General features: G+C 45.9%; 1 protein-coding gene across 2 annotated transcripts in view; it reads left to right on the forward strand.

Moving 5' to 3' along the window:
• Nucleotides 1-7170: 7170 nt before the first annotated feature.
• The window catches only part of SSBP2 (single stranded DNA binding protein 2), a 316146-nt gene continuing 309053 nt past the window's right edge, over nucleotides 7171-14263 (forward strand). For both annotated transcript variants that reach the window (XM_077462453.1, XM_077462454.1), the window contains exon 1: nucleotides 7171-7337. In XM_077462453.1, coding sequence (XP_077318579.1) covers nucleotides 7282-7337 — 56 coding nt within the window. In that variant the 5' untranslated portion in view covers nucleotides 7171-7281. The remainder of the gene's footprint in view (nucleotides 7338-14263) is intronic.

A 14263-nucleotide genomic window follows, 5' to 3' on the forward strand; every position in this document is an offset into this window, starting at 1 on the left:
CAGGACGGTGCTGTGTGCTCGGTATATAAACATGTATGACAGGGCGGTGCTCAGTATATAAACATGTATGTCAGGACGGTGCTGTGTGCTCAATATATAAATATATGTCAGGACGGTGCTGTGTGCTTGGTATATAAACATGTATGGCAGGACTGTGCTGTGTGCTCGGTATATAAACATGTATGTCAGGACGGTGCTGCATGCTTGGTGCATATACATGTATGTCAGGACGGTGCTGTGTGCTGGGTATATAAACATGTATGTCAGGACGGCGCTGTGTGCTTGGTCTATAAACATGTATGTCAGGACGGTGCTGCGTGCTCGGTCTATAAACATGTTTGTTGTGGGGGGGGGGTGCTGTGTGCTCGGTGTACAGTATATAAACATGTATGTCAGGACGGTGCTGTGTGCTGGGTATATAAACATGTATGTCAGGACGGTGCTGTATGCTTGGTATATAAACAAGTATGTCAGGACTGTGCTGTGTGCTTGGTATATAAACATGTATGTCAGGGCGGTGCTCAGTATATAAACATGTATGTCAGGATGGTGCTGTGTGCTGGGTATATAAACATGTATGTCAAGACGGTGCTCAGTATATAAACATGTATGTCAGGATGGTGCTGTGTGCTTGGTATATAAACATGTATGTCAGGACTGTGCTGTGTGCTCGGTCTATAAACATGCATGTCAGGGCGGTGCTGTGTGCTCGGTATATAAACATATATGTCAGGGCGGTGCTGTGTGCTCGGTATATAAACATGTATGTCAGGACGGTGCTCAGTATATACACATGTATGTCAGGAAGGTGCAGTGTGCTGGGTATATAAACATGTATGTCAGGATGGTGCTGTGTGCTCAATATATAAATATATGTCAGGACGGTGCTGTGTGCTTGGTATATAAACATGTATGGCAGGACTGTGCTGTGTGCTCGGTATATAAACATGTATGTCAGGACGGTGCTGCATGCTTGGTGCATATACATGTATGTCAGGACGGTGCTGTGTGCTGGGTATATAAACATGTATGTCAGGACGGCGCTGTGTGCTTGGTCTATAAACATGTATGTCAGGACGGTGCTGCGTGCTCAGTCTATAAACATGTTTGTTGTGGGGGGGGGTGCTGTGTGCTCGGTGTACAGTATATAAACATGTATGTCAGGACGGTGCTGTGTGCTGGGTATATAAACATGTATGTCAGGACGGTGCTGTATGCTTGGTATATAAACAAGTATGTCAGGACTGTGCTGTGTGCTTGGTATATAAACATGTATGTCAGGGCGGTGCTCAGTATATAAACATGTATGTCAGGATGGTGCTGTGTGCTGGGTATATAAACATGTATGTCAGGACGGTGCTCAGTATATAAACATGTATGTCAGGATGGTGCTGTGTGCTTGGTATATAAACATGTATGTCAGGACTGTGCTGTGTGCTCGGTCTATAAACATGCATGTCAGGGCGGTGCTGTGTGCTCGGTATATAAACATATATGTCAGGGCGGGGCTGTGTGCTCGGTATATAAACATGTATGTCAGGACGGTGCTCAGTATATAAACATGTATGTCAGGAAGGTGCAGTGTGCTGGGTATATAAACATGTATGTCAGGATGGTGCTGTGTGCTCAGTATATAAACATATGTCAGGACGGTGCTGTGTGCTTGGTATATAAACATGTATGTCAGGACTGTGCTGTGTGCTCCATATATAAACATGTATGTCAGGGCGGTGCTCAGTATATAAACATGTATGTCAGGACGGTGCTGTGTGCTCAGTATATAAACATATATGTCAGGACGGTGCTGTGTGCTCGGTATATAAACATGTATGTCAGGGCGGTGCTGCGTGCTTGGTGTATAAACATGTGTCAGGACGGTGCTGTGTGCTCGGTATATAAACATGTGTCAGGACGGTGCTGTGTGCTCAGTATAGAAACATGTATGTCAAGACAGTGCTGGGTATATAAACATGTATGTCAGGGCGGTGCTCAGTATATAGACATGTATGTCAGGATGGTGCTGTGTGCTGGGTATATAAACATGTATGTCAGGACGGTGCTGTGTGCTCGGTATATAAACATGTATGTCAGGGCGGTGCTCAGTATATAAACATGTATGTCAGGACGGTGCTGTGTGCTCAGTATATAAACATATGTCAAGACGGTGCTGTGTGCTTGGTATATAAACATGTATGTCAGGACTGTGCTGTGTGCTCGGTATATAAACATACATGTGAGGATGGTGCTGTGTGCTCAGTATATAAACATGTATGTCAGGACGGTGCAGTGTGCTCGGTATATAAACATGTATGTCAGGACGGTGCTCAGTATATGAACATGTATGTCAGGAAGGTGCAGTGTGCTGGGTATATAAACATGTATGTCAGGACGGTGCTGTTTGCTCAGTATATAAACATATGTCAGGACGGTGCTGTGTGCTTGGTATATAAACATGTATGTCAGGACTGTGCTGTGTGCTCGGTATATAAACATGTATGTCAGGGCGGTGCCCAGTATATAAACATGTATGTCAGGACAGTGCTGTGTGCTCAGTATATAAACATTTATGTCAGGATGGTGCTGCGTGCTTGGTGTATAAACATGTATGTCAGGGGTGTGCTCAGTCTATAAACATGTTTGTTGTCAGGACGGTGCTGCGTGCTCGGTGTATAAACATGTACGTCAGGACAGTGCTGCGTGCTCGGTGTATAAACATGTATTTCGGGGGGTACTGTGTGCTCGGTCTATAAACATGTATGTCAGGACTGTGCTGTGTGCTTGGTATATAAACATGTATGTCAGGACGGTGCTGCATGCTTGGTGTATAAACATGTATGTCAGGATGGTGCTGTGTGCTGGGTATATAAACATGTATGTCAGAACGGCGCTGTGTGCTGGGTATATAAACATGTATGTCAGGTGGGTGCTGTGTGCTCGGTCTATAAACATGTTTGTTGTGGGGGGGGGGGGTGCTGTGTGCTCGGTGTATAAAAATGTACGTCAGGACGGTGCTACGTGCTCGGGGTATAAACATGTATGTTAGGGCGGGGCTCAGTATATAAACATGTATGTCAGGGGGGAGCTGTGTGCTTGGTCTATAAACATGTATGTCAGGACGGTGCTGTGTGCTCGGTATATAAACATGTATGTCAGGGAACTGCTGTGTGCTCAGTATATAAACATGTGTCAGGACGGTGCTGTGTGCTCAGTATATAAATATGTGTCAGGACGGCGCTGTGTGCTCGGTCTATAAACATGTATGTCAGGACGGTGCTCAGTATATAAACATGTATGTCAGGACGGTGCTGTGTGCTTGGTATATAAACATGTATGTCAGGACTGTGCTGTTTGCCTGGTATATAAACATGTATGTCAGGGTGGTGCTCAGTATATAAACATGTATGTGACGGCGGTGCTCAGTAAATAAACATGTATGTCAGGATGGTGCTGTGTGCTGGGTATATAAACATGTATGTCAGGACTGTGCTGTGTGCTCGGTCTATAAACATGTATGTCAGGACGGTGCTGTGGGCTCGGTCTATAAACATGTATGTCAGGACGGCGCTGTGTGCTCGGTCTATAAACATTTATGATAGGGCGGTGCTGCGTGCTCGGTGTATAAATATGTGTCAGGACGGTGCTGTGCGCTCGGTATATAAACATGTATGTCAGGGCGGTGCTCAGTATATAAACATGTATGTCAGGGCGGTGCTCAGTATATAAACATGTATGTCAGGACGGTGCTCTGTGTTCAGTATATAAACTGTGCTGTGTGCTCGGTATATAAACATGTATGTCAGGATGGCGCTGTGTGCTCGGTCTATAAACATGTATGTCAGGATGGTGCTGTGTGCTCGGTATATAAACATGTATGTCAGGGCGGTGCTGTGTGCTTGGTATATAAACGTGTCGGGACGTTGCTGTGTGCTCAGTATATAAACATGTATGTCAGGAACGTGCTGTGTGCTGGGTATATAAACATGTATGTCAGGACGGTGCTGTGTGCTCAGTATATAAACATATGTCAGGACGGTGCTGTGTGCTTGGTATATAAACATGTATGTCAGGGCGGTGCTCAGTATATAAACATGTATGTCAGGACGGTGCTCTGTGTTCAGTATATAAACTGTGCTGTGTGCTCGGTATATAAACATGTATGTCAGGATGGCGCTGTGTGCTCGGTCTATAAACATGTATGTCAGGATGGTGCTGTGTGCTCGGTATATAAACATGTATGTCAGGGCGGTGCTGTATGCTTGGTATATAAACGTGTCGGGACGTTGCTGTGTTCTCAGTATATAAACATGTATGTCAGGAACGTGCTGTGTGCTGGGTATATAAACATGTATGTCAGGACGGTGCTGTGTGCTCAGTATATAAACATATGTCAGGACGGTGCTGTGTGCTTGGTATATAAACATGTATGTCAGGGCGGTGCTCAGTATATAAACATGTATGTCAGGATGGTGCTCTGTGTTCAGTATATAAACTGTGCTGTGTGCTCGGTATATAAACATGTATGTCAGGATGGCGCTGTGTGCTCGGTCTATAAACATGTATGTCAGGATGGTGCTGTGTGCTCGGTATATAAACATGTATGTCAGGGCGGTGCTGTATGCTTGGTATATAAACGTGTCGGGACGTTGCTGTGTTCTCAGTATATAAACATGTATGTCAGGAACGTGCTGTGTGCTGGGTATATAAACATGTATGTCAGGACGGTGCTGTGTGCTCAGTATATAAACATATGTCAGGACGGTGCTGTGTGCTTGGTATATAAACATGTATGTCAGGACTGTGCTGTGTGCTTGTTATATAAACATGTATGTCAGGGCGGTGCTCAGTATATAAACATGTATGTCAGGATGGTGCTGTGTGCTCGGTATATAAACATGTTTGTTGTGGGGGGTGCTGTATGCTCTGTGTATAAACAGGTATGTGAGGACGGTGCTGCGTGCTTGGTGTTTAAACATGTATGTCAGGATAGTGCTGTGTATATAAACATGTATGTCAGGACGGCGCTGGGTGCTTGGTCTATAAACATGTATGTCAGGGGGGTGCTGTGTGCTCGGTTTAAAAACATGTATGTCAGGACGGTGCTGCGTGCTCAGTCTATAAACATGTTTGTTGTGGGGGGGGGGGGGCTGTGTGCTCGGTGTATAAACATGTACGTCAGGACAGTGCTGCATGCTCGGTGTATAAACATGTATGTCGGGGTGCTGTGTGCTCGGTCTATAAACATGTATGTCAGGACGGCGCTGCGTGCTCGGTCTATAAACATGTATGTTGGGGGGTGCTGTGTGCTCTGTGTATAAACATGTATGTCAGGACAGTGCTGTGTGCTCGAGTGCACACAGCACCATCCTGATATACATGTTTATAGATCGAGCACACAGCACCCTCCTGACACATACATGTTTATATACCGAGCACACAACACTGTCCTGACATACATGTTTATAGAAAGAGCACACAGCACCGTCCTGACATACATGTTTATAGACCGAGTACACAGCACCGTCCTGACATACATGTTTATAGACCGAGCACACAGCACCATCCTGACATACATGTTTATATACCAAGCACACAGCACCGTCCTGACATACATGTTTATATACCAAGCACACAGCACCGCTGAGAAAATACGGTGTGAAAAAAAAGTATTGCAATGACCGCCATTTTATTGTCTAGGGTGTTAGAAAAAAAAACAATATATAATGTTTGGGGGTTCTAAGTAATTTTCTAGCAAATAAAACGGTTTTAAACATGTAAACACCAAAATCTCAAAACGAGGCTGGTCCTCTGTCAGGACGGTGCTGTGTGCTTGATATATAAACATGTATGTCAGGGCGGTGCTCAGTATATAAACATATATGTCAGGACGGTGCTGTGTGCTTGGTCTATAAACATGTATGTCAGGACGGTGCTGTGTGCTCAGTATATAAACATGTATGTCAGGATGGTGCTGTGTGCTCGGTCTATAAACATGTATTACAGGGCGGTGCTGTGTGCTCGGTCTATAAACATGTACGTCAGGGCGCTGCTGTGTGCTCAGTATATAAATATGTGTCAGGACGGCGCTGTGTGCTCAGTATATAAACATGTATGTCAGGGCGGTGCTCAGTATATAAACATGTATGTCAGGATGGTGCTGTGTGCTCGGTATTTAAACATGTATGTCAGGGCGCTGCTGTGTGCTCAGTATATAAATATGTGTCAGGGTGGTGCTGTGTGCTCGGTATATAAACATGTATGTCAGGGTGGTGCTGTGTGCTCGGTATATAAACATGTATGTCAGGGTGGTGCTGTGTGCTCGGTATATAAACATGTATGTCAGGGTGATGCTGTGTGCTCGGTATATAAACATGTAGGTCAGGGTGGTGCTGTGTGCTCGGTCTATAAACATGTATGTCAGGGCGGCGCTGTGTGCTCGGTCTATAAACATGTGTCAGGACGGCGCTGTGTGCTCGGTCTATAAACATGTATGTCAGGGCGGTGCTGTGTGCTCGGTCTATAAACATGTGTCAGGACGGCACTGTGTGCTCGGTCTATAAACATGTATGTCAGGGCGGTGCTGTGTGCTCGGTATATAAAGATGTTTGTTGTTGGGGGGGGGGGGGGGTGTGCTGTGTGCTCTGTGTATAAACATTTATGTCAGGACGGTGCTGCGTGATCAGTATATAAACATGTATGACAGGACAGTGCTGCGTGCTCGGTCTATAAACATGTATGTCGAGGGGGGGGGTGCTGTGTGCTCTGTGTATATAGGAGAGTCCCCCCTGTATGTAGACACATCCTCCCCCTCCCCCAGCCCATGTATGTGTAGCCCAGGCCTTGCTCCGGCTCCTGTATGTCTCCAGTCCGCACTTTCCTCCCGCCCGGCCCCCTCCTGTGAGCTCGCTCTCTCCCGGCAGCGGAGGGCGGGCGTCCACCACACAGAACAGCCAGTTGTTTAAAAATCCTTCCAGAACGGTTTCAATTCCCCCTTCCTCCCCCCAGCTCGGAGGAAAGGAGAAGACGAAGGAGGAGGAGGCGGCAGTGTGCGCGCTCCGAGCCCGGCCTGGCGGGGAGGAGGAGGGAGAACACCATAGAGGGGGGAGGAGGGGAAGGAGGGGATCCGTCTGTCCATCAGACTGGTTACCATGGCGAGGGGGCGGGGCCTTGCGCCGGGCGGGCCTATCAGGGAGGGCGCTGCTGGTGTCGCCATGGTGACGGGGTTGTTCCCGGGGAGGCTGTGATCGGTTGACAGGTGTGTGACAATCGGAGCTTTCTGCAAGCATGTACGCCAAAGGCAAGAGTAACAGCGTACCGTCCGACAGCCAGGCCAGGGAGAAGTAAGTGTCAGTCCGCCCGGGGGGGTGTGCGGGGGGAGGGGGTGACAGGGGGGCTACAAACTTCCTGGGCCGGCATGTGCGGCAGAGTGCGGGGACACACCGGGGAAAGTAAGTTTACTACCTGGACGGGGTCCCGCACTCATCCTACAACTGGACACAACTACAGCTGCATGGAGTTTGTAGTGTGGAAGAAGGAGGATGGAGCAATGTCCTCATAGGGAGCTCGGGGCTCCGATCTGCTCTGTGCACTGGAGGTGCTGACAACTTTCCCTCTGTGTGTGTGCACGGGGTGCCAGTGCCTGTTTGCAAGGGATCCCTGTGTGCCAGGGGTGCCAGTCCCTGTGTGTGTGCAAGAGGTGCCAGTCCCTGTTTGCAAGGGATCCCTGTGTGCCAGGGGTGCCAGTCCCTGTGTGTGTGCAAGAGGTGCCAGTCCCTGTTTGCAAGGGATCCCTGTGTGCCAGGGGTGCCAGTCCCTGTGTGTGCGCGCATGGGGGACCAGTACCTGTGTGCAAGGGGTGCCTGCCCCTGTTTGCATGGGGTCCCTGTGTGCCACGGGTACCAGTCCCTGTGCAGGTCCCTGTGTGCTCAGCTTTTTGGAGGTCCCTGGGTGCTGTGTGCAGGTCCCTGTTTGTAATAATGCTTGGTTGTTCAGGTCCCTATGTGCTTGGGTGCCCAGCCATGTACTGGTTCCAGAGTTCTTGGGTGCTGTCTCTGTGTTTATGGATACCCAGCTATGTAAACGTTCTTGGGTGCTGTGTGTAGGTCCCTGTGCTCTTGAATGCCCAGCTATGTAAGGATCCCTGAGTTTTTGGGTCCCTGTGTGTATGTATGTGCAGGTCCCTGAGCTCTTGGGTGCTGTGTGCAGGTCCCTGAGTTTTAAGGGGCCCAGCTCCATGTAGGTCCCTATGTTCTTGGGTGCTTGGTTCTATGTAGGTCCCTGTGTTCTCGGGTGCTTGGTTCTATGTAGGTCCCTGTGTTCTCGAGTGCTTGGTTCTATGTAGGTCCCTGTGTTCTCGGGTGCTTGGTTCTATGCAGGTCCCTGTGTTCTCGGGTGCTTGGTTCTATGCAGGTCCCTGTGTTCTCGGGTGCTTGGTCCTATGTAGGTCCCTGAGTTCTCGGGTGCTTGGTCCTATGTAGGTCCCTGAGTTCTCGGGTGCTTGGTCCTATGTAGGTCCCTGTGTTCTCGGGTGCTTGGTCCTATGTAGGTCCCTGTGTTCCTGGGTGCTTGGTCCTATGTAGGTCCCTGTGTTCTCGGTTGCTTGGTTCTATGCAGGTCCCTGTGTGCTGAAGCCTGAGTATGTTGTACTCCTATCAGCCGCCTGGTGCTTTGTTAGTGGGTGCGATGCTTGGAGGGAAGGGGGCAGGAGGAAGGGATGAAGAGAGAAGCTATACTGGATGAGCACATTGAACTGTAGAGTGAAGGAGCAGAAGACTCGTACGTTGTGTAGAGTGAATGTTCACTTGGTTGGGTGAATGAAGTGATTGCAGAGTGAATGTAAACTTGGTTGGGTGAATGAAGTGATTGCAGAGTGAATGTAAACTTGGTTGGGTGAATGAAGTTATTGCAGAGTGAATGTTGATTTGGTTAGGTGAATGAAGTGAAGCCATGATCACTCTAAATACCCCAGACAAGACGATGTGTGCCTTTCTATGATTGAATGGATAGAGTGTCTCTGTCCCCCGGGGTGTCGTGGAGGTCCCCAGACTGTTGTGGCCCCTGTACTGTCTGTTAATAAATGATCAGCTCCTCCTATGACTGTCAGGCAGGTTTGTCAAACTTTGGCGTTGTGCTCGGTGTTCTGCCCGCAGTGATCATGTATGGGGGGACACGGCTATCTGTGAAGTGAGGAATGTTTCAGGAATAATCCTCTCATCCAATCACATTGTAGTTATGAAGTATTGACCTGCAGAGCCACATTCGTGTTGTCACCAATGCAGCGTACTCGGTGTGAACTCCATCTGACTTCATTCTTTAGGTGTCATTTTTTTACATAGCTCAGGAAATGGTCTGTAAGTCGTTCAGGTTCATGCCACTCCTACGATCTTTCAACTTTCATTTGATTTTCTAACATTTGAGTTAAATGAAGGACTGTTTTTGACCATAATGAGCTGGGGCAGAGTGGAACTTTTAAACTTATTTAAATGAACTTAAATACCGAATGAAAGGACAGTGGGACTTTTCAGGGACTACTAATTTTATATACAGCAATATCTTCTTAAAAAGGATCGTCTTTATTATAGCAAATACTCCACCACTCTGTAGGGTCCATAGAGAAGGTCCATTATTTTTCTTCTTCATTAAACAAAAATCATGTCTAAGATGTCATATTATTTGTATTGTACTTGATAACATGGAGGAACTGATTCATCAGTCGGTGAAATGCGTTGAACAGAACCACTACCGCATTAATAAAATCAGCACCTGCTTTGACTTCTTAACAACCACTTATCACGTATATGTGACAGCAAGAAAGGTGGGTTGTAATGCCTAGCCACTGCACATAGGTGTCCACAGTGGCCCAAAAGAACTAGCAGCACATTGACCGAACTATCACCAACAACTTTTGGTTAAGGCTTCTGATTGGGAGCCAGTGAGACAGGCTTCTGATCATGGGACTGCTGTGAGAGCCAATCACAGAAGACATAGAAGACTATGGGGCTTGTATCTCTACATCTCTGGCCAGGGAGCTGAGGTAGTGGAGCCCCATAGATGTCCCTGGGGCTCTACTGCTGTTACATGGAGTTTACGTAGATTTCCAGAAGAGAAGACCAAGTGGTCCATTATTTTCTAGTTTATAATCTGAGTATAGATCTGTGTTTGTCCCAAGCATGTCTGAATCCACTTACTGTTAACTGGCTCACTACCTCTGCTGGAATTTTATTCGAAGCATCAACTACTCTTTAAGTAACGTAATCCTTTCTAAGATTAGTTTTGAACTTTCCTCCAGTTAGTTTGAGGTCATGTCTCCGAGTTCTAGATCTTGCTTCTATAGTGAAAAAACTGCCCTGAGCCCATTCACCTTCTTGATGTGTTTAAAAGTTTCAGCCATGTCTCCCCTTTCCCTTCTGATTGCCCCTATTAAGTTCCTGAAGTCTGTCCCGATATGTGTGATCTCTTCACTGTTTTTGTTGCCAGCCTCTGGACTTGTCCTGTCTCATCAATATATTTTTAAATGGAGATCTTCAGAACTGGACACATTATTCTAAATGAGGTCCAACTAAAAACCTTTGTGGGTTTCTAAACACGAGGCCCTCAGCTATGTTCACTTACTTTCTCTTTTCCACTGAGATGGGTACGCATGGGCTGTGCGGCTTTGACAGGTTTACAGACCTGCATGTAGAACCTGAGTCCTCAGTCAGTGTCTGGACCTCCTTTCTTCTTCCCTTTATTTATTTTTTATTTTTTTATGTTTGTTATAATAAGTAGGATGATGATTATGCAAAATATTGTTGTATATTAATTGGTTGTACTTAAAGATCCACCATCCTTTCATTTGGCATTCAGAATACTCTGTCCTGGGGATTGTCTGGTGGTCTCAACAGAACTGTCTCTCAGTCCTAGTTCAGACTGTGGTCTGCCATTTAGTGATGCATGACTGGCAACAGATGGGACTTTGGGTTTGCCTATTCCATCTTTGTACCTCCCTGTCCCTGGGGTTATCCTGATGGGGTGTACTGTACCCCTTTCACAACTCTCAGGCCAGACAGGTGGTCACCATTTAGAGGTGCCTCAACAATGATCTTGCTATCAAGCTGCTTTCTTACAGATTTTATATGGGTGGCATCTGCAGAAGAAGTGAAGATTCAAGAAAAACTTTGAGTTTTTATGATGCCTTCCTTTTTAGTAATTTGACTGTGTGGAAATATATGTATGGATTAATTCTATCAATATAATAATATGTACCCTAATGCAGAGCAAAAAAACCTTTCCTTTTAGTATGAAACTTCTTGAAGGCACCAGCTTAGGGTTCCAAGGTGGTGGGACAGATCAGAAGACTAGATTTTAGGGAGGTATTACTATTCACGAGACGAGGAGACTGTGGGTGATCTAACTCTAACTCGTCATAGGTAAAATGACCCTTCAATTTTCCCTGATTATGTAGACCCTGAAACGTCAGGTTTGGTATTTCATACAAGTCAGCTTGACCCATTCCATCTGCGTTTTTATTAAATCAGTCTGGGTTCAGGTAGCAATTGAATGTTGTTTCTGTGAAAGCTAATTGAGGTCAGCTTTATTCAGGGGGGAAAAAAAAGTCACTCGGAATTAAGATGGTAACTTGATGTCTGCTAGAATGGATCAGACTTTTGTTTCTGGGGCTGTCTGTGTGTAACGTGCAGAGGTTCTGATGCTGAAACTTGGGTCTGGAGCACAGAGATCACAGCAAGGGGCTTACTCTCCCACTCCTCCATTTATAAAGCAATTTGTATTCATTTCAAAGACACAAGGTGTTCTGTGATTGGGTAAGGGGCATATGAATGTTATGTTCTCCCATTTTCCAATCACAGAACAACTAGTATTCTTTGAAACTGGCAGTCAGAGCTGGAGCACAGTGACTACAGCAGGTTGCTCACTCTGCTGCTCCTTCATTTATTCTTTTCAAATAATACAAGGTATTCTGTGATTGGACAAGGAGGGATGGGGACAATCCCCTTGTCCAATCACAGAACACTTATTCTTTGACAATAATAGATCGAGTATCGGCAGAGTGAGAGACCCGCTGTAATAGCTGTGCGCCATCCCCGACTGTTTCAGTGGTCGTAGTTCTGTGCTCACATACCTGTTGGGGAGTGTATGAATCCAGTCGTTTTCAGGAACGAAGCAGCAAAGAGACTAAAGACAATATATATTTATTTTTTTCATTTTGGATACAGTAATGCCCCATTATTGGTTTTGACAAGTTCAACTTTAATGTGCTTTACTCCATATTTACAAAGATTTCCCTTTACATCCTGTCCCATAGCCACAACAAATCTGTACAAATGTAAAAAGGCCAATTTAGACCAGTTATATAGCCAGCTAATCTACCAGGGTGTCTTTAACATGTAGGAGGAAACTCATACATGCAAATAGTGTCCTGGCTTAAATTTGAACCACTGACCTCAGTGCTGCAAGATATATAGATATAGATAGAAAATAAATAAATCTATATCATGTTTTATGGTGTGTGTGTGTGTGTGTGGGGGGGGGGGGTTATTTATTTATTTTTTACATGCACTTTTATGTTCAGTTGCCTGCTCTTGAAATTTTTTATGTCAGTTAAATAACTGACATAACTCCTAAATGTCCCCCTCCCCGTTTGCTTTGGGAATGTTTTTGGTGATATTTTTGTATGTGTCTGAGTTGAACAGCGGTGTCCCCTGACCTCTGTTTATTTTGTAAAAGATGATGGGCGGATGGAATGTACTATTATCCCTTATCGTCACGGTTGACGTTCGTCATGTTTGTTGTAGCAACATCCTGTGAGGTCATCGCTAGTGATGTCATTGGCCAGTCTTCACATCACATCAGACCCTGACCTGACACTGAACAGATTTCTATATTACATTTGTGATGGATAGCACTGAGGCCTGCTAGTCACTTGTTTAAATGAGTAGAATCCCCTTTTAAGATGCGTTAAACCCTGTGCACCCCTGGAAGTTGTAGCTGTGCAAAACAATTTATCCATATACTGCTAAAAAATTGAAAAAAAACCTTTTTTTTTTTTTTTTTTTTTTTTTTTTAAAGGGTTAGTTCACCTTTGCCCAAAATCTGCCTGTGCTGATAATCGGTGTGTATAGAAAAAGACATACTGTGCAGCTTTTTACCAAAGTGGAATAATGCCCTTGCTATATAGGTGTAGGAATTTATGTACCTCATGAAGCCTAACTGGATATCTTCTAGGATGTTGCTAAGAGAACCTTAGTGTTATTGCTTACCTTTACCATGTCAGGCTCAAGCTCTGAAGAATCCAAGAAACTGCTCAATCCTGTGATAGTTGAAGCGGAGTTCCACATGTTTTTCACTGGCCCCCAGGCATTGCTTATCAATGTTTGGTATTTTTTCTTTTTTCAATTTTTAGAACGCTTAAAGTGGTGTCGCCACCCAAAAAATATAAAAGCTGCTTAAAATTAGTAAAAAAAAATAAAAAAAAAATTGGCAAAAAAAAAGATTTTTACTCTCCTCTAAATACCGGTTGCTAGGGGATCCCTCGTAATCTGCCTTCTTCATTGCCCGGGCTGGTGACATCACTTCCCCTCGCGCCGCACATTCACCTGGGACCTGTCATGTGTCCCAGGTGACTGTACGGCGTATCCCGGCGCCCTGCGCCGCTCGCGCATGCGCAGTGGGTGCCCGGTTGTGAAGCCACAGCCGGGTGCCCACAGTATGCATGACGGCGCGGGGAGCGAGGGGGGGGCTTCATTCCCCCGCATCGCTGGACCCTGGGGCAGGTAAGTGTCCGATTATTAAAAGCCAGCAGCTGCAGTATTTGTAGCTGCTGACTTTTAATTAATTTTTCTTTTTTTAGGGGGTACCCCACTTTAAGGCTTCCCGATGCACTGCAGCACTTCTGTATTACCTTGCCGCAGCGGGGTAAGTCAATATCCTCCTGCCTGTTGGCTTCTGGGATATCTGTGTCATCAATCCCATCAGTCAACGGGCATCCTCCACACCACACCAAGTGTGCCTCTTCTTTTTTTTTTTTTCACCCTACACAGGCATGAGATCAGGAGGTGCATGCTGGGTAGCCAGTTGCACCGTATCCCGGAAGAAAGTCCATCCGGGCTTTAGATGCCCACACTGATGATGGAAGCTTACAGAATCAAGAGGGACCATGAGTCACATTGCATTTACAAGGAACACAAATTATAGCATATGCAGCACCGGTTGCTTTGAAAAAAAAAAAAATAATGACGTGCTCCGCTTTAAGATGAGCAGTAATTCGTTG

Source organism: Lithobates pipiens, unplaced genomic scaffold (assembly GCF_037356315.1).
Source record: "Lithobates pipiens isolate NorthernLeopardFrog02 unplaced genomic scaffold, aLitPip1_a1.2 Scaffold_3, whole genome shotgun sequence".
Taxonomy (NCBI): Eukaryota; Metazoa; Chordata; class Amphibia; order Anura; family Ranidae; genus Lithobates; species Lithobates pipiens.